Below are 27273 nucleotides of genomic sequence, written 5' to 3'. Positions count from 1 at the left end.
TGTGTTACACTGCATCATAATGTGACATTGCATTAAGTTTAACTTTGCACGGGCTCAAATATATTATCCAAAACTCCCATTTGCTTTTTTTTTTTTTTGAGGATTTATTTGCGAAATAGATTGTCCGTGTCTTTGCAGATATACCAAATAACACTTTGCCCTCTCCATGATCCCCAACAGCTGCGGAAATGATAAACAGTTCTGTTGTCTTACTCCTCCCTCAGTCCAAGAAATGACTGTCATTTCAGCAGCTCTCAATATGCATCCCTGCACGCACTGATTCTTAAAACAATGATGGATTTTTAACAGTGTCAGACAATGCATTTCATGATGATATAGGTTTATGGAATAGGCCTCATTTTGACTGCAATGACAATATGCACAGTCAATAATCATCGGACTGCCAAATTCCGAAAATGATTGTTTCATTTTCATAATAGGAGAGTAAAGTGGAGAATGTCTGTATGCTTACAGTCCCTCTTAACCTATTTTTCAACTCATCTCAGCTTGCCCTGAATTCCTCCACATACCTTGGTGCAAGTGTGCCACCTTGCTCGTTTGGCTTTGAAGTGTCAGTGTCTTCTCATATTCAGGCTTCTCTGAGGGCACATAAGCATTTCAGACACATACTTAATGCTCACTTTTTCATCACAACATCCCAGCAGCACATGTAATTTTACCACTGTGAAAGGAGGCAGCTCCATTAAGGTGTGCTCTGTCTCGTGTTGAAGACAATAATTGCCTGCGCCGTTCTCCCCTTTGGTAATTGTCTTTTGATTGAGGTCATCAGGACAATTAAAACCATTGAGGGGTGAAAAGTGGCGGCAGGAGACTTTAGACAGCTCTGCTGGGTGGGAGAAACGAAGAACAAAACGTACAGAAGAGATAACTGTGTGTGGGGAGACCCGGTGAAGTAGGAATAAAACACTATTCAGAGTGGATTTGTCTACACTGCTTTATAACAGCCTATTAATTGTGTCTTTTTTCAGACGTCTGTTGAAGGTAGGAGGGTGTCATCAGTGATCATAGGAGCACAGTTTTCTGTTGCGTACTGTACTTAATGTCTGTCATGTAATGTATCCATTTAGAACTCAGATCAAATGGCACAATGCCGTTGCTCTTTTTGTGATCTGAACAATTCTGTGACAAAAACGGAGACTAAATTAGCTTGAATTTGTTAACATACAACATGAAGTTCCTTTGATGAGGGAAAAAAGTGCTGCATGTAATGACAACATCCATTTTCTAAAATCTAAAATTGCTTGTGTTAGTATGGGGAACATTTGTCATGATGAACTGCTTTATTCATAATCTCTGAAAATTCATGATGGTATACGTCAATCAAAACTGTGGCTATGGTTTCACTTCATTTTCTGTGTGCACCTGAGGCAAATCATTGTAAATTTGTGAAATACTGGTTCTTAGGAATAAGACGCATCACTTAACCAAGTTTTGTCGAAATCAGGTCAGTAGTTTCTGGGATGTCGCGTGCAACGGAGGAAATGGAGACGGATAAATTGTTCAAATAATGAATAGGAGGCTGCTTCTGATGATTCACACGTCGTTTGCTTCCACTGTAGCAGTCAGTTGAATGTCAGGTTTGAGGCCAGAGTTAGACAATATGCGCTCATCCCCAGGATTTCCTCCCGTATTGTGTGACATTCACATTTTTTTTTAACTTTATTTTTTTATCTGCACCAGCTATTCTCAGTGAATGTTGATCAGTGAAGCGTGGGCAGAACTGAGTTCTCTCTTCTGTGTCTGTGTGGGAGACAGTGGTGGATCTGGACTAATACACACTAATGGTATGAGTAATATTTCAGGGCTGGAATTGTGTGCTTTTTTTGTCACGATGACTTATTGCAAGGGTATAAAAAAGTATCCTTAATTGTCTCTATTACACAGAGTAGTAGGAACCAATTAGCTTGCTCTTTTTGGGGCATAATTAGACACAAAATTCTTTTTTAGCCATGTACAGATCAAGTGCTAGCAGCTCACTGAGGCTTTAGGACATAGCAGTGATACTTGTAGCAGGGCATATTTCCTGAAAGGGGTTGATTTAAAAAAAAATAAAAAATCACATAGGAGCTGTGATTCTTATCTTCATGAATGCCAATAATCGATTTTTAAAATCATATTAGTATATTGACTGGGCAGAAAAGGCAGAACCCAGATGGCGTACATCTCATACATACTAGAGTTGTCTTGTTCATCTTCTAAAAAAAAAAAACACATTGATTTGCACATATTAAATTTAATGACTTAATTAGTTTTGCAAGTCAAGTATTTTTTGAATATTTAGCACTCAATTACTGATGAATTAACCTTAGCTTTTTTGCATAACAAGTGATGTTGACTAGTAGATTACACTTGAATTTCAGAATTTTCATTCAGAATGAAAACTGCGAGTTGCTTCCAGGTTAAACCAGTTTACAAAACCTTAACAGCGAGCCTTGGTTCATTTGCAGCTCAGTGAGCAAAGAACTGGAGTGAATGGTTTAGCACACAGTGAACTGGAGTGAGAAGTGTTCTGAATTCAGAGTTGATTCTGAATCTGATTTTGACACCAAGTAATAGAATCAGACTGAAGCATGAAATCATAAACAATTCCCAACCCTGTTTCTTAAAGAGCAGCTAATTAGTGAATCATCTACCCTGTTTACCCTGGAGTTAGTTTAAATAAGACGTTGTCTTCACACTCAGTGGAGAAATGATAACAGCCTTGAAATGTGAAGAAGTCATTTCTTGGGAATGCTGATAATTGCTATTGCACCATACATTGCTTGATGCCTGGAACATTTGTGTTGTGAGACTTACGAATTGCCTTTATTTCTGCCATCATCAGTGTTAGACTGACCAGGAACATAGATAGATAGATAGATAGATAGATAGATAGATAGATAGATAGATAGATAGATAGATAGATAGATAGATTTTATATTTAAGAAAGGAAACCAATGTGCAAAATAAGGTGCAATTAACATGGCAAACCATGCTGGATGAATAAAAATGGTGCAAAAACTGATGGTATTTACAATAAAGGTGCAAAATTGTTGGTACATACAATAAAATTAGTGTTAAAAAAGTGTAAAGGATTGTAGAAAAGCAGAAATTTCACACCAGTTTTGAAGAATGTTTGCAGAAGAACACTGATTAGTCATAACTTTAAAACCAGTGACAAGTGGTGAACATTGATCATCTTGGTGTAATGCAGTGTTTTTGCTGGAAAACCTTGAGTCCCGGCATTCGTGTAGATGTTTCTTTGACATCTACCACCTACCACAACATGGAAATTCACACCACAAAACTGCTCAGGAACAGCTCGAAGAACACGGCAATGAGCCCAAGGCATTCACGTAGCCTCCAAACTCCCCAATCTGATCGAGGTTCTGTGGGATGATCTGGAACAAACCTGATCTACAGAGACTCCACCGTGTAACCTACGGGGTCCAAATCATGTGCTGATAAAGTCACCATGCTAGACATCACAAGAAACCTCCAGAAGTCAAGTCTACATGCCTCAGATGCCAGAGTTGTTTTGAAGGCGACATACACTATATTTGGCAGGCGGTTTTAATGTTATGGCTGATCAGTGTACATATATAGTTGCTAAAAATATCCTTGAAGGGAAATTCCTCTCTAAATAGAACTTACATCATGATATTCAGATTATTTTGCTCACGAAATTCAGCATCTACAAACACGGCGCTTCCCTCTGCTGTGAAGCCGAACATCCAGACTTGAATCATGATGTCATTAGGTGACCTTTTTGGAGCCGAGCCAGAGAGACTGAATTAATGAATGACGCTGTGGGCTCAGAGGATTTTAGTATTAAATATTGCATCAAAATGAATTTTACTTGAATGTAGTGCTGTGATTCAGGAAATATCCCAGTAAAATCACCACGGGTGCTGTTGTAGTGTCTCAGGAGTTGTGGGTCATTATTCACTGTCTCTGCAGCTCCGGGATCTCTGTGCACATGACATCAGTATTACAGTCTGTCTCTTTGCTCTTCAGCAAAGTGACCGGATTCAGGTTTATTACGCTGTGGAGTGCGGTGCTACCAAAAAAAAAATCACACACCTGAAAGCTGTATGTCGTTTTCAGTGGAGAATAAATGACATGAAAATGATTTCTGCTTAATAATCAGCAACAGGCTTTTACCTAATTAAACAGGACTTTCCCCTGCAAACACACACACATATGTTCAGCTATGCCAGGTTTGTTTTCCTCAATAACGGCTCCACCTAAGGCTGAGCAATATAGCAAATATTTACTGTGTATTTGCATTAATTGTGTTCATAATAAGAAATATGGCTTAATTGTCGTTCTTTATGCATAGACATGCAGTGAGAACATCATAGTACTGAGATGTTTAGCAAGCCAGTAGAATAATCTGATGACTTGCTGAATGAATGTGCTTCGGGTTACACTTATTGATGACCTACTTTGATGATTTCAAACATTTCTTTTTGTGCACAGCTGCGCAAAAAGAAGTAGACTATAAAACTGGTTTGTTGATAAATTAGTTTCTTTTTCAATTTTTTCTCAAATATTATGAATACAGCTTAATCTTTAAACATGCACGTAGATGATTTATTATCACTATTTTATTAAATCTTTATTTAATCAGTCTCATAAAGCATGATATCTCGTTTCCAGGAGAGATGTAAAGACAGCAAACCTTCATAATAACAAAAATAATGAATACAACTAGGACACATCAGTAAAACAATTCAACTTTTACAAAAAAAAAAAGAAACGAAAGGAAGAATGCACTGTAGTGAAGTTATAGAAACTCCAAGGGGTCTGTAGGAGTCAGGAGTCTTGTTTCCCATCCTATTTTTTTTATTTATTCATTTATTCTTTGCTTCATTCTTTTGTTATAAATAGCTGTGCATACGCCAACACACCTACACCTACACCAATTAGAATCTGTTTGCTAGTTTTTATTTCTTTACTATAAAGAGAAAAAAAGCTTTTCATTTACACAAATAAATCTAAGAATAGCACCACATTCAATGCTCTGCTTATAGTTCTCTATGAGGAAGTCGCAGAAAAATGTCTTTATATTTTGCTGTTTGTGTAAGTATAATTGAGGATGTTTTCTACAGCAGTTATTGCAGTTATAGGTTGAGGTTTGCATTAACACAGAACTCCCTCAGGACTTCCCAGTCCCACTGCAGATCTGAGTGGCGTAGGTAAGTTTTAATAGCTGCCGGCCGGATTTGCTGGAATGCTCTGGGTATAATGAAAAAATAATGAATGCAGTTGACATGGAGATTGTAGGATATTGAATTGACAGTTGGATCCCAGTCATAAGCAGAGCGATGACATGATGCAAAACAGAAAATCTGCAAAGTGGCACCATTAAGTTACAACATGTAACCTGCTTTTTGGCAAATAAATTATGCAATAAATGAATTTTGGTTCCCCCTCTGTTTGCTTGAATTGAGATTTTTACATGATTTGTTTCTGGGCACGGCCGAAGAGTCTGTTGGCCACAGCCGAGGTAACAATGGTAAAGACACCCCAGAGCAGAATGTGTAAATGTGCAGCAGACAGGATTTCTTCTAAAACAACATGAACACTGACATTGTAGCAGATTGGCTGGATTCACCACCTGCTTCACCTTTGATAGCTTCGTACATGCTGTTTTTCTCACCCCAAGGCTCCATGCCATCTCTAAGCAGACGCCTCTTTTAGATGAGTGACAAGTGAAGAAGTGGGAACTTGACCAACTGAGGGGGTGGATACTGGGACAAACGATACCTTCTACCTCCAAGCAAGAAGAAGTTGTATACGATAGGTTTTTTTCTATTTTTAAACCTTCTTTAATGTAGTGGAGGTGTTTTTGGAGGGGTTTTTTTCCCCCTGCACAGATACTTGGTAGTTTTCCAGTATAGGGGAAGTTTTATTGCTGATCCATGTGTAGTTACAAAGCCACAAAAATGCCTTGCTTAAGGGCTTGTTGAGCAGTATTGACTGTAGGAAGGAAGCACTCAGTGTAAAGCCACTCATCTTTACCACTTCCAGTCCAGGAACATAAAATGAAAAAGCCAATCAAAAGCCCACTTCTCCAGCAGCTACCATTATCCCTTCCTGCACCTGGTCCCTCTTATTAGTTGTTATTTTTTTTTTTTCTTTTTTCAGAACTTGTTTTGGCTTTAACATGAATTAGCAAAGGGCTAATCCGGAAAAAGATGTCCTATTAACAATAGGCTTGGCTTGGTCAGAGTAGTCAGACGGTGGTGAGAGTAATCCTGGTATTATCATGTTTTAACTTCACCCCTTGCACTTGGATTAAAACCTCCAGCATGTGTAGCAAGACTTATTTTAAAGAGCTTAGTAGCTTCAACAAGCTGGAATGCAAACATATCTCTAAGCAATGTGTCCTGTCAACATCACTTCATTTTGTATTTACTCTGTACAACAGATCATTTTGATTTCTACATATTTTTGTTTTATTTTTTAATATAGGCGCTTTTAATTCAAGTGTAAATAAATCACAAGGCTTTTACAATTAAAAATAAAATACATAAAAGGCGTGCAAAAGTAAATGAACTATTTGTAATTCCATAAAAACTGGGTATTTACCTACAGTAGATATATAACCTCACCTATATTTATTGCTTTATAGTATCTACACAATAACTGTTGTGATATTCATATCAGTATCGGATTAAAACCTCCAACATGTGTAGCAAGACTTATTCTAAAGAGTTTAGTAGCTTGTACAAGCTGAAACGCAAACATATCTCCAAGCAATATGTCCTCTCTCCACAGGTAGAAAGTTGGCATCATTTCATTTTGTATTTATGCCGTAAAACAAATGATTTAGCTTTTCTAATTTCTTTAAACACTCTGCATGCTGTATTATTGTGCAATCTATTAATTCAAGTGTTAATAAATCTCAAGGCTTTTACAACTAAAAAATAAAACCTAATTGCCTATGCACAAAAGTAATCATAATACTGCATCAACTAATTGTAATTACACAGAAACTGGATTTTTACTTTACTGCAGTAAATAAGTAACATACAAGTGCAGTAAAATACAGTCTTAGTTGTGTACTGCTTTGCAGTGTATGCGATGTAAACCATAGTTGTTGAGATATTCATGTCACTACATGTGATATGTGTAATATATGCTCATGCCTTCAAGTGTTCGTGTCACAGCATCCACAAATCAATGAGCAAATGCAGCCAAACTGAACATAATAGAACAGTGAAGTGTCATTCACTCGCTGCCTCCTACACGTATTTTTAGCGTGTATGCTGTATATTCATATGTTTACTGACGATAAGGCGATAAGTGTTGGTGGCTCCCAGTGCCAGTTGTTAATTGTTTTGCATTTGTTGATGCGATGCAGATGCTACTACAACTATTAGTGTAGTGGTTCCCAACCTGTTTGGCCCCCCGGTAAGCTGCACCCCAGCCCCAGCCCAGCCCAGCCGGCTGCTCATAGACACCAATGTTATTTCTGCAGCTTGGAGGAAAGCTAGTTTTGATTAAACTGGGCTTGTAGCACATTTTCTACCTTACAACGATGGAAAAGAGGCATCGTTTATGTTTAGACAACGTATATTTAATGAGTTATTGATGCCGGAAGTCCGAATTTGTGAATATCTTTCTGCCTTTTATTTCCTGACGTCGCCGTAATTCGCTGGCTTCATGCTGTCATTTACGAGCATTTCACCACAAATAACATAATTCTGTCTTGTCCTTTAATAAAACCAAATTTAAGGTAACTCTCGAGGTATAGCCGGAGTTTTTAGGTACTGATGAATCTTCACCCGTTTTGCGTTTTTCAGACATCGTTCCCATCAGTAATTTTCTAACTGCACACAAACTAATGAATCTGGATGAACTAGGAGCCAACCTGAAGAAAGCGTGGAGAGAAGTTGAAAGGTCAAGGAGGTGTGGCCATCAAAGTAGCAAAGGATTTTTGAAGAAAGACCAAAAAAATGTGTTTTAAAAATGTTTTATAGGTAGACTTGTGATGACACAGTGAGTCTGTTACTCTTATTTTATCCAGAATGTAAAAATCTATTTTTTATAACATCACAGCCTTAGAGCAGACAAAGCTTTGTGTCCCCCTCAGATCTCCGGACCCCAGGTTGGGAACCACTGTATTAGTGCTCACTTTATTTACTTGATATGCCTTGGAGATGCTTGATCAAATCTGAAAATTTGACAGGATTACTCATAGAAGAGGAACAAATGTGTCAGACAATACATAAAATAAGAATCATAAAGTTGTAAAATTGAATTGAACGAATGACAAATAATTTATTTTTATCATTTCTTGTCTATTTCAATGCTGTCACTGCTGTAATTTAAAATACACAGTGTTAAATCACGGCTAAACACACATGCATGTGTATGTGTGCACCGTCAGTAACAAGTGGCCTACTCTTGTAGGATGGCACTGATTAAACTTCTGGTCTCATCCGTTGATAGACTTACCTTCCCTGATGCACAAGATGTATGCTAATTGGAAGTGGTGACAAGGTGAGACGAGGGAGTGCAAAAACGATAATTACAATCACAATCTTGGTATATCTGGGTAGTACATTTGTCATCGTGGCCTCCTCTCTGCCTTTATGACTCAACATTTCTTTCTACCGATACCTTTTGTTAAAATATCGAAAGGGTGAGATCCGTGGCATCATTGTTTTTAAACACCAACAGAGAGACAGGTCGGTTGAATTTCCACCAAAAATACACAAACTGTCAGCGCTGACAAACACAGCTCATGTACAGTTCTACAGCAGAACTGGTGAAAATGCACAAGGGGTCTCCAGCTGCAATGGAAGCGAACAGATCATTCATACAATTTTTAGAAAAATGTCAAAAGCACACCACCATGTCCCTGTCCTGTGTTGTCTCGAAATTACACCACAAAATAACAGCAACAAGTGACAATACCGCCACTGTGGGAGTGTTTTCAGGCAATGTTTGTGACTTGGTTTGTCGAGTCTCAGCCTGACTTGTCTGCATTTGTTTCAAGTATAACACGCCTTGTGGAAGCACAGCAACAAGATCAAGCAGAAGCATCACACTGAGAAGTGTCAGTGGGCCTTGTTCTTGTTGCACTCTCTGCACTGCCTCATTAATAATCGCGTGGCAGAGCTGTGATCGCGCCGGACAGAAGTGTTGCAGAATCCAGTCTCGCAGCCTCCGTGTGATGCACTGCACACACCTAGAAAAGCTGCAGGATACTGTGGAGTGGTGACAGTTACTGTACTGTTTTTGTAGGCTTATGAAATACAAAACAGGTGTCAGTATAATACAGACTGCCAGCGTCTCTCAGTATAGGATGCCATTCCAGAACTTAAAGCCTGCATAGCGATTTATGTGTATAAGTGAAAAAGAGCAGAAGAGTATCTGCATTATGTATTTCTGAAGATATTTGTTCGTCATCTCCTGCTTGTTGGAATGCATTCCTAATTGAGGCCACCGTTAAATGCATTGTAAAGGTTCGTCTCTTGTGAATCAAAAGCAGCTCCACTACTGTTTTTTTCTCCCATGTAAAATGTATAGTCAACTGGAAAGTGAAAACTGAGTCCACAAATGACATGTGTGGCAGAGTGAGGCTCTGAGCAGTCAAGTGGGATGAACTTTAGGTTCTCTGAGTACAGATGCACTTTATCTGATACACACAAGGGAACCATATTCTCTCACAATGATAAGTACTTGACAGTAGTCGAGAAAAATTCACGCCACTTACTGTGAGAACAAAGAAATGTATTTTTTTGACAATGCATGTTGTCATTTTATCGACATTCACTGTAATTATCACAGAGACTTTACAGTTGTTATTCTGAATACCAGAGATTATTTAATGTCACATACACATTTTTGATATTGATCAGTCAACAGTGAGTATCCGTTGTGAGTATTCTCGTGAATAAGCCCTCATATGCACACGGCTTGTCTGTGAGCCATTAACACTTCAGCTGATATCCCGCTTTGTGTAAAACGTAATCATCGGACTATCCAGTGTGCTATCAGACTGACAGCTAAACAATCTATCTGAGAGAAGTGAAATTCATTTTCTGGGCACTTTCCCAACAAGCCCATCCATTAAGGTGGTAGAGTATTCTCCAGCTTCAATTTAAAGTGCGTCTAGGAGGAGTAGGAGTAGGAGGACGTTCATTTGACGAATTCAAACTAGTACGGAGTATTGCACTTGAAGTTGGTGCTGCTCGAACCGATACCATAATATTATTATAGCAGCAATGGAATGAATTTGTACATTTATTTCTGTTCATTCATACTACGATTGGAGGTTCTCTGTTGAAATGACACCCTTTCAAACACACCAGTCAGTGTCAAGGACAGGGAGTTGTCACCCATTTAGGTGAAGTGACAGAATCCAGGTATGTTATGTAAAGTTCTTCAGTGCCTTCACACAAATGCAAAGTGAAATCAATACTATACTAAACAGTGCAACAAGACAGGAACCTTGCTTTGGTCCTTGGTGTGAAGTGGAAAAAAGCCCTTCAATGACAAAGTTGTACACATGTCCTCCTCATGTACTCATAATTGTGGAACCTCACTGACGCAACACATCTGGTGCCACTTTATGGCAATATTACAATGGCCTCACAAAACAGCATCAGTGAGGAGAGATTTTAAACTAAGCAGTGACAACTAAAGTAAAGCAGGCTGCGACTCTCTGCTCCACTAAATTATGAAGAGGAGGAATGAGCAACACCTCATTTAACACAACAAATTTGATAAAACATTTGAATACCCAGCATAGCACAGAGTTGAAGGAGTTTGGTAATGCTAGCAGCAGGAGACAGCAACAAACAACTTTGCAACAAGCACTGGAAGAAGCGAGAGGAAATGTCCAGAGACGCCCTGCGGGCTGTGAAAAATAGAAGAAGCTCCTACACAGTAGATTGCTTTTGATGACCAGCCATTGTCTCATGTTGATAATATGGGATTTCAATGTCTTCTCAGCCAGAGTGTGAGATTCCCAGTCATCACCATGTCACAGAAACTGGCTTACCGAAGGTGCATGAGTTTGTGAAAAGCAGCCCTGTTTCCCTCATCAGCTTAAGTGTGCAGTGGACTGATGTGAATTTTGCTCCCCACTGACTCTTACTACAAGTAAAGCAGTTTCATGACTCATACCAGTCAAGCTACAGCAGGAGGAGTGTTCAAAGTCAGTGGAATTTGATAGTAGTTCTGATTTCTGTAGTAGAAATAATGCATTGTTAAGTGCTGGCATCATTAGTACCTGACGTTGACACTACCGCTCTATATGCAAAATGTAATGCAAGCATAGGCCCGATGAAACAGAGAAGCTGCTGGTGGGTTTCTACAGCAATTCCCATTTCTGCAGAAATCCACAAGAAACAAATGGTGTTTCCGACTCCATTGTCTGCTGTGGAAGTTGTTCAGTGCAGCACATTTCTAGGAGTTTGTATGACAGCAAGCTGATCCATACAGTCAAGAATAAAGTGGAATCTGAAAACAATGGGACAGAGAAAGCTTCCTTTTCCGGGGGTGATTTGTGGGTTTCAATGTATGCGCCCCGTCTCTGCTCATGTTCTGTCACACTGCTGTTGTGTGTTCTATTTTTACGCCCCTGTATGCAAGTGAGATGCAAGGAAGGTCACGGCGAGGTGAAGGAGGGCGAGGATTTTCTAAAACCGAGTGCGCTTTTCACCAACCTGCGCAGACAGCTGTCTAGACAGCAAACCTGTGGCTGTTCAGTTCTTTACATGAGTGAGCAAAGGGAGTGAAAACGTCGAAATAGCAACATCAACGATCTCTCCTCATTTTTGGTTTGTTAATGTATTTCCAGCTGCAGAGAAAAAGGCCTGAAATTACAGAGAGGAGCTGATTACATGTGGCGAGCAGCCTGCAAACAGTTAGCAAAAACAGCTTAGATTACAAGGAAGATGTAATTGTTTGTCTCTCTTTCCTTCTCTCTGTTTTTCTTTCTTTCCATCTCTAAATAACAGCCTAATTGCTAAATCACTAATTGTTTAACCCACTAATGCTGCTGCTGGTGCAGTGTGCATTGCAGGGGAGCAAATGAGGTGAGGCAAAGACAAGGAGGCATAAATGATGAATGTGAGACGACTCCTACTGGATCTGGACATGCTTCCCTCAACCCTCAGAGCTGTCTGTGCCACCGCATTAATTATCTAAATGACAACTTAAATGAAGATGAGAGACACTGTCACTGAGATAAGAGAGGAAGAGAAACAAAGGGAGGTTTCAAACAAATTCTCACTGCTCTCAGATAAATGGAGAAATGCCACTTTCTGTGTGGAGACGAATGGCACTGAGAGAGAATAACAAGGTCAGAACAACTTACTCTCTTATTCTTCGTCTTTCTGACCTAAAATGGAGAGAATCTGTGCTGCTTATGGATGCAGTTTACACAAGTATCCCCTGAATTTTAGAGTTTGGTCATATTCCCATAATGAAATTATAATGGTGGTGTTGAAGATTATAGCAAAGTATGATGAAAGCTTCAACGTTGGGACTTGTGTGCATTTTTTTGGAATGAATTGCAGTGCAGCATTCCTTCTTGATGCTCAACGGTTTGTTAAACACAGTTAATCTGACTGTGATTGTTATGTAGGCACATGGTAGGGATCAGTTATCGGGTCTGAGAAGGTGATCTTCAACATCAGTAAACAAATACTTTCAGGACTCAAAGCAAACAATGAGTTCAATTTGAAACTATGGATTAGGAGGAAATTTACATTTTGAAGAGTAGATGTCTATCAGTTTGTGGGGAAATTTTATGGAATATTTTGGACGGCAATATCAAAAAGTATCAAAAAAGGAGTGCTTGAAAAATGTAATTATGTGAAAAAGTAAAGGTGTTCTTGGGGTTTCGTCAGATGCCTATAAACGTGAGGTTTGAAACAAATAAAAAACAGTAAGATATGAAATGTACGGACATGTGTGGGAGTTTACAAGTTCATTATTAATTCAGCTTCATCCTACTCGTTTTTAGGGTTATTTTCAGGGTTTGGGTTTCTTTTTCATTTTGTGTGATGTATTTTCCCCTTTTCGGTATCAGAAAGAAATCAAATCAAATCAGTACCATCTTTGTCTGGTGGGAATAGGTGAACTTAGTGAAGCACCTATGCTGGAGGTGAAAAGAAGTTTCAGTCGAGTTAAGCTGGAATTCAGTGTGACGGGTTAAACAGCAGCAACAACAGGAACGCCTTTATACTCCCCGAAACTATTCAGACTGTGTAAACTAACCACAAACTCTCAAAAAAAGGGGCTGAAAACAGATGATTTTGCACCTCCATCCGTCCACGTTCTGTTCAAATCTTACATAGATTATATTATTAATTTAGGAACTATCAAGTGTTAAGCAAAAAAAAAACTCCACGATGCACAGTGGCAATAAAACATTCCCCATCCTGCACGCCCAGGCACTGTGATACTATTGCCAACTTATTCACACTACGAATTTGGAGCATGCATGTGTCAGTTCAGCAGCCTAGTTAGTTATGTGGGTGCCAGTCACAATCCATGAAGCATGTTTTTTTTCTTTCCTCAACACTGGATGTGTGTCAGTTCTGTAGAATAATGGGAATTTAAAGGCTGTGAAAGACTGCAACCCATTAGAGAGCGTGCGTAGAACCCGCAAAGGGACAGCAGAGTGTAACCCACTGTGTAATCCTACATGAAAATTGTAGAGTGGGGGCAGTTTTGTCATGTGTAGCTCTCTTGTGGGCCACGTCGTGTAGTGCGAACATCCCTGTGATCATGAGACAAGAATGTAAATGCAGATTCCATTAGCGAGATTTGCACAGTGATATGGACTGACGGCCGTAGCGCTCCTCAATGTCCTTCTGCATGTATGTGACAAACAGATGTACATCCTCCCACCAACTGATGTTTCTTTTCTCTCTCTGTGTTTGTAGGCACAGCTTTAATGAAGAAGCAGACCTGCTAACATTCTTGCAGAAGGGACCCTCTTCAACAAGTATGGGGTCACCATGGAAACCATTTCTCCTCCTGTCTGTCATCAGTGGCCTTTCAGGTAAGACATTTAAAAAAAAAAGAGAAATAATAGTAGGAGATAGATGCTCGGAATAATCTTCGTAAGTGCTGATATTCCAAGAAATGATATGGTATGTATGTCCTATAATGACATGGCAGCTGTAAATGAGACGCAGCAGGGTGAACAGTCATTTATGGATGTGAGAGACGACGCTTTTCACACTTGAAGTGATGAATTTTGCACTGAAATCTGAGAAGAAGTGAAAATGACACAGTTCTTTCAATATTCCCTGCTTTGTTTGGTTTGTGAGTCTCGGATAATTGACAGGATTTTTCATACCTGTTCAGCATTCATCTATGGTGGCCGTAAATAGCAGAAACATATTGACTGTCAGCCAGAGATGCAGCCACATTACCGCTATGCTCTTCTTCTTCTAATTGCATGACAAGTTTTGAATAGGCGTGGGAGATTTCCAGCTAAATTTTACTTAATAAATACTTTCCTTCTTAATTAAAAAGTAGAAACCAAACCTCGATTCAGCAGACATAAAAGCTTGTCCAAAATACCTTTAAAGCACATTTCTGGCTTTATCCACACTTCACCATGACATTGCTCTGCTCCCTCTTCTGGCTTGAGTTTTCTGATGGTATCATATCTCTACTAGTGTAATTTGCAGTGAGTGCACAATTTTAAGTCCAGATCAAGTCTCTCCCTTGGCCGGTCTGGAGCATGTGTTTGACTAATGGATTCTGCCCTTTTAATGGTTCTTTCAACCCACCAGAGGAGGGTTCGTGCACTCCGTGGTTTCTCTCAGAGCTTCATTTATAAGAGTCATACAAACAGCACTGACCTCACTTGTCTGCTTGTTATACTGTACTATTAAAAGGAAACAACTGCTTCTTAACTTTTGAGCCTAACTCTCTAGGGATGGTTAGACTGAATAAATTGTCAAAATCTTTAGAAGAGAAAGTCTTGATTCTTCTTTTTGAGTTGAACCCAGTGCTTTAGATATGCAACTTCCGGTTATGCATTGCAACCCTACAAAGAAATAGCAACATAAACTGTTGGTTGATTTATTTCTTGCTGTGGAGAAAATGTTTGAACTTGGAGAGAAAATATGGTGAGCAATCTATAAATACCAGCAAAAACAGCTTATATTAAAAGGAAGAAGTAATTTCCTCTCTTTAATTACACTGGTCTACAAAATTTTGGGAAGTCTCTGCTTCAGAGATAAAACTTGCTAAATCTTATGTAATTTGATACAATTAAGTGAAAAACAAACATTAAAAGTCTTAGTTGGCTACTCTTTTCAAGATACTTAATGTTAAAGTTTTATTGCACAAATGCTGGGGATCAACAAGGGGTGAGTGTTGGACATTTTTCTTTCCTGGCTCCAAGGACTGTCGTAGCGGCCAGTCTTTCCTAACATAGTGAGATTCCCTGGCTCGGCTGTCACGTTCACATAGAAAACAGCAGTACTTTGTATATCCACCCTGTAGCCCAAGTACGAGTGCAACCACTTTCAAATCACCGCAAATCTGCCACTGATGTTGCTCATACTTTATACACCTTAAGAGCTGTTTCATATTTTCATATGTTTCCTTCATATGAACGGCATGACCAACTGGAATGGATGGCAAAACATTTCCATTGTGGAGTAAAACTGCTTTAAGCCTTGTTTTGGATGAATCGATAAACAGTCTCCATCCATCTGGATCATGAGTGATGCTAAGCGCTGTCATCAAGCCATTGATATCGCTGCAGTAAACCAGATCACCTTCCATCAGAAAAAACTCAACCAGACCTTTTTGGCGATCACGAAAGCTAGAGATCCTGACATCACTCTCCAGGAGATTCCATTGTTGCAGCCTGGAGCCCAAGAGCTCTGCTTCACTCTTAGGCAGTTCCAAATCCCTGACTAGGTCATTCAGTTCACTCTGAGATATAAGGTGTGGTTCAGGAGAGGAATGTGACAGCCTGAAGTCTGGATCAGCTGATGTTGATGGCTCAGGACTAGCTGCATCCTGATCATCATCTTGGTCATCATCAGAGTCCAAGGAGTAAGATTCTGGTGCATCAGGAACTGGTAGGTCTTCTCCATGAGGCACAGGGCGAAGAGCTGATGGAATATTTGGATACTGCACTGTCCACTTTTTCTTTCTGGAAATACCACTTGCAACTGGGGGTACCATACAAAAATAACAATCAGTAGTGTGATCTGTTGGTTCACGTCAAATCATTGGAACTGCAAAAGGCATAGATTTTCTTTTCTTGTTGAGCCACTGGCGTAGATTTGATGCACATGTGTTACAGCAATAATGTGGGGCTCAGCTTTTGTCCTGGTCACCTATTTTGCATCCAAAATAAAGATGGTATGCTTTTCTCACCATTGCTGTTAGAGTCCGCTTTTGTGATGCAAAGGTTACCTCACCACAAATATAACAGAAATTATCTGCATTGTTTACACAGTTTCGAGGCATATCTGCTTCCAGAGTTAAAAAAACACAAGAGTTCCGTAGAAATATCAGGTCCTGGCAACTTTTCAGTTATGAAAACGGCTGCATGGGAATTATAATCCACAGGTCAACTCGTGCTACTGATCCAAGAAATATCTCTACATTAATACATTACCTTAACTTTCAAGACACAGGTTTTCTGCAAGTAATGTGTCAAATACATGATGCTCAATCAAATTTCTATTCAACATGATAGTATTCTTGTTTGGAATCACTGTTTTAAATCGATTATGTCTCAGACAAATATATTCCCATTTGAAATGGGACTCGATTTCTCATTAATTTTCAAGAAATTTCACAATTTGACCTAATACTGTATCTTGAAAACTATAGCTAATTGGCACTTCTGACTTATTTTTTCTTTAAAAGTGACCAAAAGTTAGTAAAATTTCACTACTCTTATCCAGGAAGCATTTTGCTTGTAGACCAGTGTTATCTTTCTATTGCTAGCTACCTCTAATAAATTTATCTCACTTGCTTGGTAACCCTAGTCTACATCTGCTGCTCTTTATGCTTTCCATGTCTGCACACATTAGGCTTTGCATGATATAAGTTCTGTCATCTGCCAAGTATGCAAGAAAATGCAGATCTAGTGTCCTCAAAGTGGACTAGAAAGCATTGACTACGTGTCTGTGGTGTAATATAAGTCTTAATCAGTAACTTTAAGTATTCTGGTCTTGTGTTGATGTTGTTGTTCATAGAATATTCCCATAGCCAATATTGTGCATTGTGTATATGTGTCTTTATTATTAGTTAACAAAATAATGACTATTTTCTGTCATGTAGAAAAATTTGTTAATATGATTTAAAAGGGTCAAAATGGTGTTTTACATTCATTACAATGTCAGTAGTTTTTTTTTTTTTATTCTAATACTTGACAGTGTGTGTGTGTCTTGTCTGTTTTTTAATGTGTATGTGGAGGGGCCACACAACAAGGAGCAAATCTGTTGACCACAACTTGTTACGTCAAAAGCTTTGCCAGCAAGCGTGTGTCTTTCCAAAACAAAGATGGACAGACCTCAACCCCCAGACGTCTGAAATTCAGGCCAAAAAATCTGTTTTTATTTAAAAAAGGCACCCAACCTGAGTCTGGCGGTGGTGGCGATGGTGCCAGAAGCTCTGCCTCTGATGGCAGGGAAGGTAGTCCTGGCCAGAGCACAAGCAGCTTTCCTGCTGATAACATTACAGCTGCACCCCCCGACAAGCACAGCAGGACACAGTGTGACGCAGCTGTCAGGGAGGAAATATTCCTCCTGGCATTATGAGACCAATATTGGTAAGGTTAGGTGCAAAAGTAAATAAAAATGCACCTTTAATTCAACTCTGTGCTGTGTTGTAGCACTCACACCCCGCTGGTCAAGTGTTATGATGACTGAAAATCTTCATTAGCATTTGCCAATTGGCATAAACAGAGAAAAAAACAAGACAAAAGCAGGCAGAAAAAAAAGCACCATTGTTGGCAGCAACCCTCCTACTCACACACACACACACACACCCGCCCACACACACACTCGTGAAAAAATAGAAACGAGCTACAGCACAGAGAGGCAGAGATCGGTCAAAGACGAGCAAATAGTCAAGAAGAGCAGTCTCACAACACTGGGAATGGACAGGATTTCTAAAGCTGGATAAACAGCAGCTGCTGCAAGATGTGCAGACTACCTGTGCAGATGAAGATGGCAAATTACCTTTTCCATCTCTTGAAAAAATGGTAATCTCACTATCCCACCAAGTATACGCAACGTCAAAAACACAACAGCCTTTCCCGCCATTGAACAGGTTACAATCCCATGAGTAAACAGAAAACCAGAGTCTGGGCTCCTAAGCTGCCACCACTAGCATTAGCAGGAAAAGTCACTAACAAGCCCCTTGTGGTAATGTTACTTTAGACCCCAGCAGGAGACGGACAGTGTGTGCTTTTATTTGCATAACACTTATAGAGTTGTTGTAGACAAATCATATGCATTTTAAACCAATGTCTGTAAAGCATAAGGATTACTTTCCATTGGATTTCATAAAAGTAATTCAGGAGACGCGTGGGAGTGTGTGAGAGAAATGGAAAAGCTATACTAACTCACTACTTATTATTTCTTATCTCTATAACAGTTTGTAATCAAAGTTTTTTTTTCTTTAGAAGTTGCAAACTCCACAACAACTTTTCAGTGACTTTTCAGTCACAATAAAACCTTCAGAGACAATGTCACAGCAAGATACTGCAGTACAGTACTAAATCTGGCAGTAAAAGCAAAAAGCCAAGGGAAGGATTTAACAATATCTTCGCCTGCAGAGGACCTTAATAATAAAAAAAACAGAAAGTTAGATAACTAAAAGAATTGCTTTATCGACCCTGCTAACACTGTAGCACTCCATCTCCTCCTTGTTTTTGCTCCTCAGCAGTGTCACATCTTAAGCCACTTCAACTTGCAATATGCATCTGGCTATGTCAACACTCAGATCAGATTAATACCTGTTCAGCAGCTCTGCTTCAAAGATACAGCAGAGGACAAGTCAAAGTGGCAGAGATTTCAGTAAACTGCGGTACTGACCATCCAACTTGGGTGACTCTTAGGGCAGATTAAGGCACAATGGAGTACAATTAGAGTAAATTCTTCAAGAGAAAACAAGAGGCCCATTCGTTATCTGGTTGTCACATACTGTGCTGTCTTCCAAGGACAAAAAACAATGTTTTTATTATTATTATTTTTTTTTTTTTTTTTTGTGTGCTGTTTTTGATTTTAAAAAGACAAAACTGTTTACATCACATCATGTTCAATCTAAGTCAGTCAGGTTAATGAATGACTCAGTCAGACTTGAGAAATAAACTACTGAAAGCCTTTCATACCCACACAAGCACTTAAGAAACTTCTGTTTTTAGAGATGTTTAAAGGGGACTTCAACCTCTGAACATTACATTACAAAAGAAGCCGCTGCTGGAAAAGCTGGGGGTTTTCTGTTTTTTAAGACTTAAACTAGTTTATCAACTTTATAAACAGGGACTTAGTGGGTTGTGCAGTTAATTTGTTTCGGTTGAGTCAATTCTGTCCATTGATTTTTGATATCAGGATTTGGTTACTCGGTACCTTCGGTGCATATAGTTGACAGAATTTGCTCTGCTTGCTCATTATAGGAGTGTCAGCCCACAGCTGCTACTTTGCCTTCTGTTGTCTTATTGCTTGGTAAAATAATTGCCTCTCAGAAAAAATGGCTAGACTTTTTCTAAAAGGCCTTATAGGATTTTACTTCTGGATTGATAGTCCAACTTCACATTCTGTCCCCATGTGGAGAGAAGCATATGACTATGGGTGCTTTTCATTATGCTAACGTGACTCCCTCACTCTCTTCCTCGCAATCTGAGGTCCTCCCAGCGAGGATGTAGGAGAAAGATATGAGGAAGAGGACGTGAGGGCAGAGCAGAGAGCCGAAGCTGCCAAATGAAAAATCCTTCGTTCCATAGCGTCAGTCTAAAGCGACGGCAGTTACTTATGACTTGCTGCACAGCTTTATCGCCTGTCAAATCAAACTGACTCTCATAAAGGTGCAGCATTTAGGTGTCATGCCACTTGATAAAAGACTTCTGTGCGAGATACAACTGTGTTTTCTTGCTCTAAGCGCCTTCCAGAAGTCTTCTCACTTCAAATTTCCTTGAAGTGCATTTAGGTTTTCGGAAGATCTTCCACGATGACAGAAGAGGAACGATTTTTGAGTCAGAGAGCGAGAAATGACGCAAGGATCAAAATTGCCATTTAGATTTTATTAAACAAAATCAACTAAGATATTGCAATATATTCTTGGTTTTTATTAAGAACAATATTATTCAGGTGGTATTTCTGTACATATATAGAAATATATTCATTCACCCACACTGGTGTTGGCAGTATTTCCTGTATTCTAGTTATGCAGTTCTGGTCTGCATTCCCTCCTCATTAATGTCACATGTTTTTATTGAATGACAGGGTCAGGAGATTTATCACAGTGTAGACAAATGAAATTTAATAGACATGGCATAAAAACTCTGCAATAAGATACACGCTATACATCAGTATTGTCCTCAGGCCTGGGATGACAGGTCTTTACTTTTGTTTGCTCTCTTTCTGTTTCAGCCTCGGGAGAAATTTTCTGATCTCATCCATGTGTGTTTATTTTAGAAGCGCTCTCAGTGGACTTTTATCAGATCTCCTGGACTTCCTGTCATCATCCATCCGCACATTAACAGCTGAGTATCGCCTTATCAGGAAACTGATAACAAATAAGAAGTCAAATTGGTGTTGTGCATTTCGTCTGTAGTGCTGATACCATCATGACGTTGCTTTTTACACCAATAAATGTTTACATGTTGCAGTTGTCAAAGCTGACTGCTCTAATGTTGAATGTTAAATGTGTGTGTTCTGTTATTAAGAAGAGCTGTTCATTTTACCCAGCAATTACTTCATTAATGTCGGAGCAACTAGTGGTTTTCCACCCTAGTCAGAGCAGTGCTGAGAACTGAGTATGCTTTTAGCACTTACAACTATCAGAAATGTGTCACATTTTAGTTAGAGTGCCGGTTTGGTTTTCAGTATTACCAGCAGCAGGAGCCCTGAGCAGCACCTCCCAAGGGGTGTGATGCTGTCTTTGCCTATTATAATACTTTTGACCTGATGGTTTGTGTAATGGATTATTGACCTACTGTTCTCTGTGAATATTCTGAAAATGCTCACTTTGAAGACAGTAGCTCCTCTGTTCTGTTTTATTTTCCTCTGTACCTGTCTCCGCCGTCCAGTCCTTTCATGCCATAGATATTGAAATCACATAGAAGCAGAGAGGGCAGCACAATTAGATTTCTCTCATGTTTGAAAGTGGGTTGGGCAGGCATGATGTCTGGGGCCATTTTTTTTCTTCACTCCCTTCCAGTCAGCTGCTGATTGAAATACCATGTTGCTTGGAGTGTTAAGTGTGGAATGGTAATTCGGCTTTTCCTCGGCTAACTCTGAGGTATCTCAGTATTAAAAGCGGGTTGCAGGGAATATAGATGTGTAGTGCTGTATAAGTGATGCATGAAGTAATTTTCAACAAGGGCAAAGGAGTCACACACCAGAAATACAGTTAGGTGTGGGGAAACGAATGAGAATTTGCATGCGCTACACACAGGTGGACCATGCACAGAATATGTTGCTGCAGAAGATAAACGTTAAAATATGAAGCTGTGGAAAAGCCATAAAGGGTTAACTGCTTTTTCAGAACATCCCACTAGCCCAAATGACATTGTCAGTGCTTACATTAAGCAGTCGTCACAATCCTGCGTTAACTTTGTGCATTTTGAAAGCTAGAAATGTGGAAACTATTTTTGGTTTCACCATCAGGGACTGGTGGCCTACCTCCAACTGGCAGCAGAGCCTCGTTGTCATAGCCTCTCTTATACTCAAAACTTGAGCCAAGGAAATGAAATTAAAAAAAGACGAAGAACAACAAGAAAAAAGTCATTGTTGATTTTGGTGGGCATGAGAAGTTGGGCACAACAATCAAGTCTTGGCAGTCAAGCTGCTTTTGTGTGTTCAGTGATCAACACTCTAATCAGTACCAGGGGATTTTAGATTTCAGAGCACACAGATACATACAGTGTGCCTGTGTTTGTACCATGTGCCACATAGCCTGAAGCCAGTTAGACAAGTTTGCTGCAGTTTGTTTAATATTGTAGATGCAGAAAATGTATATAACCTCTACTTTTGTGTCGTTTTAATGTAGGATTATGCTGCAGCTCCAAAAGGATTTTAGGCAGAAACAAAAAAAAAAGAGAAAAATAATAATAAATGGCAGTAAAAACAGAGCATGCTGGATAATGACTCCCACACTTCCCATTAGGTGGTATGACACATTAATACCATACATCACACAACAGCACTGCGGCTTTGTCGTCACGCTGGCAAGGTTGAAGCAACTCATACGGTCCCCTCAGTACGCTGAGGATCAGAAAAAAAGACTGGGTTTTAGTAAGTAGTCCGCTGTGATAGAAGGTGAGGTGAGGTTGCATATGATGTATGGATTGTTCTATCTGTAATGATATTCCGCTGAATAAATGGTCTCAAGCATAATCAGCTTCAGTCAATATAATCTCACTGTGAAGGTCTTCATTAATCTTACAGGCTATGGCTAATCATGTCCGTCTACTTGAGCCCCCATGAGTGTCTCACCTACTTAGTGTATGTTATTCTAATTAATTTTTCACACCACAGTCCAGAGGCTGCAGACAGAGCCTCGCAAGAGCCACACATTGTCTCCCGTGCAGTGCAGACCTGGTGACCTAATCCAAGTAGATGAGTTTTTTCAGCGATTCCCCAGGCTTTGTTTCCCCAGGTCTCACCTCTGTTGACTCGAGACATGTCATCCTCCTTTAGCTTCACCTTCACCTCTGTTGTTGGTCTGTTTGCATGTAAAGTCCTTTGTCTGAAAGCCGTGTTAGTGTCCTCATTTTGGTTATACTGCACAACAACACAGACTAATATAGTAACGTAGAATCTCCATAACAGTGAACCCACTGTCTAATAGTCTGACATACGTATGATAATAAGGACAATGTAGCAGCACCGTTTGGCTTTTTGTTCTTTGTTCAAGTATAAAATGGCTGTTGCCTCCTTTGTTGATGCTATCATGAAGGTGGTGTTAAGACCTGAAACGATCACCGATGGCATTGCTCTAGAGCTCCCTGAAATACAGCAGGTGCAGCCCTTTCAACAACAATGAGTGTTTCTGATTTTGCACCCTCTGAAAGATAGGGATCAGTGGGATCTGCAAGGGTCATTGCTTTTATCAGATGAAGGTGACAGCTGACAAGAGCAAGTGCCTGTCGGCTTCAGTAGTCAAACAAACAAAAGAGACTCTTTTTTTTTTTAGTATGCTGTATTTGTCAGGATTTAGCCCCAGTCAGGAATGGTGTTTTTCTGGCAAAGGGGAGTGATGCCTTTTATAACTTTCACTTGATAAAACAGTACAGAAGATATATAGACTTTCTTTGACAGAGTGTCCCTGTAACCTTGTTATATTTTATGACAGAAATGAGGATAAATGTGTAAGCAAACACTCATGAAATATGAAATCCAAAGCATGCCATTTTGTAATTTATTAAATTTTCTGTCACATAAATTTGATTAATAGGCTGTTGCTACTTAAAATTCAAAATGACTCATTCAAATATTAAAATGCGACATATTCATACAATTTGTATAGTAGTTATGAGTAAACAGCTGAATGAGAAATGTCAGAAAATCTATCCTAATATCCCCCATGACCAGGTACTTTAGTTCCTCAGAGTCAACCTGGCTGTCAGGAACTGTTACTGGTTTGCCAGTTTATTACTGTAGGGACATCCAGCTACATCAAGTATAATCCGATACAGCAACCCTCAACCATCTCCAATGACATTAATAGTAATAAACCATGGAATCATATCTGAGTATGTCAGGTTTGTGACAACCTACCCACAGCGCCATGTTATATTAAGAAACTATAGTGTTGCTAAAGCACTTTGACTACTCTGCTAAAGTCCTGTGCTCTCTGCAACTGAGTATGTTGCATTTTCACCGTAATATACACACCTGTGGTTTTATTTATGGCCTTGGCCCAGTCTGAATCAGCAGCAAAAGGTTGCTGTAACACTGTAGGGAGAAGGGCTTACATCCACTGTTTTATTACGAGTTTTTGCTTGAGCCACTTCTTCTTTGTCCTAATTACTTCCTCCTGGCCCGTATTTCTCAGAACTGAGAATCTCAGCCTATCCTAATGATTTGATTTCAGTGCTGTGACTCAGTTATAGAATGATACATGCTGTATTATCACATTCATAATTACATAGTCCTTATTATTAATAACAAATTAAACCTGATTAATCTATTTACATTATCATTTATTACTACAGCAGCAGCGTGGCAGCTGGCTTTGACGTGAAATGGCAAGTTTGCATGTAGATCTAGTGTTGAGTGAGAGAAATGAGCCATTTGTCCTGACAGTATTTTGAACCTTGACTAAATGAAGTCAGTGCAGCTGTCATCTTTTAACAGGATCAACCTATTTTATAACAAGCTGCTTCCTTGTCATCACTCTCAGTTTTTCTCAACCACACTGCAACTGTCACAGCACAGCTGTCAGTCAGAGAGCGCATGTTGCGTACATACTAGGGCTGAACAGTTAGGGGAAAATATCTAATTGTGATTTCTCTGACAGATACTGGGGTTTGATTTGCGGTGTAATTTTTAAAGCAAGCTTTGGTTCAGTATTCACTGTGTAACAGATTTAAAATGTGTGATGGAGCATTGCCACATGAGATGCTATCACACTAGGAGGTTGTGCATGAATTTGTAAAGCTATTGACCCAACAGTCAGATGAACTGCGTAATGTACTCGTATACCTTAAACTGGAGCCTTTGCGTTTTGCTAATTTCGTTGTTTCACATTTCACGATTTTGATGCAAAATGAATCGCTCAGCCTTTATACATACGTGAATGGGCTAAAATCCAGTGTGTTGCTAACAGATGGTCACAGTCAGATAAAAAGCTAGAGATTATGTTATGAGGCTTGTGTGAATTGAATTTTTTTTTTTCCCAGTGTGACAAACATGATGATAAGCAGAACTTTGTGAAACCCACACTGTATCAATGTGTGAATCAAAATGTCTACAGCAGCCCAGGAAAGCTTTTTTATGTGTTTTTTTAATAGGTTTTCTTTGCCCTGAGTCAGGTTTACAGGCTCGTGTTGTCAGACTGATCAGCTCAGACTAGGCAACAGACTAATCAGATGTCAGAATACCAATTATTAGGTAACACCATTGTTTAAAATGTGATTTAATTGGTATTCTGTGTTAAGTGTCTGTTAAACATCAGAAATTGTATAATATGGGTTGCGTTTATCCCTTTGGTGGCATTCTGTTGGAGGTACAATGAAGTAGATGTGTTAACTTAAGAGACTGTTCCACTTTGTCTCACTAAATGAAGTTAATGTGGTTCTAAAAATTTTCCATCATTCAAAGACGACTTTTCATCAGCAGTGAAGGGCTCAGCAGAGTAGTGGGCATCAGCAGCTGGAGTGCGGTTCAACTGAGATGATTCTTGGCAGGATAAATGATTTAACTGACTACCAACCAACTACTAATTGCTTTGCTTTTCAATTTTCAAACTCACAATAGTTTTAATTTCAAATGGAGTTCCATATCCTGCTTCTCCCCAGAATATGTAACACAGTAATTGCCCGCTCTCCATTTGTAGATAGCAGTATTTTTGCAGCTGACAAGTCCCCAAGGACACATAATTATTTCTCAATTTTGTTCAGTTCTTTCACTGCACATATCATGTAGTGCAAAACACTCCCACCCCCTTTGAGGAGCTCTGATTATACTCTACTGTGCTTCAAGCTTCTAGTCTTTTGCATTTCAGTTTAAGCATTGTATTGGCGCAGAAACGATGCCATATCATCAGTAATTTCAGCCATTTATTTTAGCTACATTGTACAATAGCTTTGGAAATTGTGTATTGATGATCAGCCATGATGGGAAAGAGGATTGTTTGTGTAATCTTGAGTTGTTATATTTACAGTACGACGCATTGGCACGTAGCCGAACATAAAGTGGATTGAACTCCTCAAAAGTAGACGAATAAAGTGACAGCTATGACTAGTGACAGCCGCCACTGCAGTTTACTTCGTCAGAGTAGATATTATTCTAAACCTCCATGGACTCTTTTACTTAAAAGGAAGCTGCTTCCTCTCCCGTTCTGCTACACTTACCATTTTACTCAATTTGAGACTTTGATGACAGTGATCTCCAGAATATGCAGCATATCTTTGTTTCCTTTTAAGAACTGCATGTTTCCACCTAAGGCATTATAAGTGCCTTTTTAGACAGCACATCAAATGGCTTCTACTCAGCAGATGCTCCAGTAGGAGACAGACTGCATGAGGGGCCAAATGGGGAAGACTCCCAGCATTGTTCTCGAAATAGAGAATCAAGATGTTTGCACCAAAGAAGTTAGGGTCTTTACAGGTAATTTTACTCCTTTTTAACTCGTGTCGTGGTGATGATTTGGAAAATGATTGCAATGTTAACCTCTTCCCCCCTGGAGGACCATGTACCAAACCATATCTGTTGTAGAAGGTAACCGGTGCAATTTTTCAGAGGTCACCAAGCGTGGCACATTCACATCCGCCCGCTACTACTATGACTAAAATTGATGTAGCGTTTGTTGTGCTTCATTTCTGTTGCATCACATTTGGTAGGGCTGCAGCTGAGAATTTCAGGAGCAGGTTCACAAACATCAGTGTCACTGACTGGTTGTTACAAGGTTCTTATTTACTCCAATTTACAGTTTTGATGAGGTAGAATTGAAAATATCTTCTTTTTTCAGATCTCACTCTGTCCCGGTGACAAAAATAAGGACCCTCATTTATTTATTTTTTATTTATTATTATTATTTTTTTTTTAAGATTCTTCCAAATGTCTCTTATCCATAGAGCCTGAGGTGGTACTGAATCAATTTGAGGATGTTTTCACAAAATGAGCCATGGTTTGAAGGTTCAGTGGATATTAGCCCTTAAAGAGGAATATATTTAGAATTATTCAGAGCATCAAATTCAGATCTTGTTTTTCATGACGTGAATATGGAAAGAACTGATGATTAGAGGGGAGTTCCCTGTGACATACACTGTCCCAGTGCATTTTCTATTTATTGTGGGATGCTTTTTTTCACCTACTTCAGTCAGAGCTGTTTCTGAACTGTGACACCTCTTTATTCTACTGT

The 27273-nt window shown here is 39.4% G+C and overlaps 1 protein-coding gene across 3 annotated transcripts in view; it reads left to right on the top strand.

The window, feature by feature from the left end:
* cntn5 (contactin 5) overlaps positions 1-27273 on the top strand; it is a 99463-nt gene that overhangs the window by 15105 nt on the left and 57085 nt on the right. For all 3 annotated transcript variants that reach the window (XM_035952914.2, XM_023280479.3, XM_023280480.3), the window contains exon 2: positions 13920-14038. In XM_035952914.2, coding sequence (XP_035808807.2) covers positions 13984-14038 — 55 coding nt within the window. In that variant the 5' untranslated portion in view covers positions 13920-13983. The remainder of the gene's footprint in view (positions 1-13919; positions 14039-27273) is intronic.

This window comes from Amphiprion ocellaris, chromosome 7 (genome assembly GCF_022539595.1).
Source record: "Amphiprion ocellaris isolate individual 3 ecotype Okinawa chromosome 7, ASM2253959v1, whole genome shotgun sequence".
NCBI lineage: Eukaryota > Metazoa > Chordata > Actinopteri > Pomacentridae > Amphiprion > Amphiprion ocellaris.
This window is presented reverse-complemented; position numbering and strand designations above follow the sequence as displayed.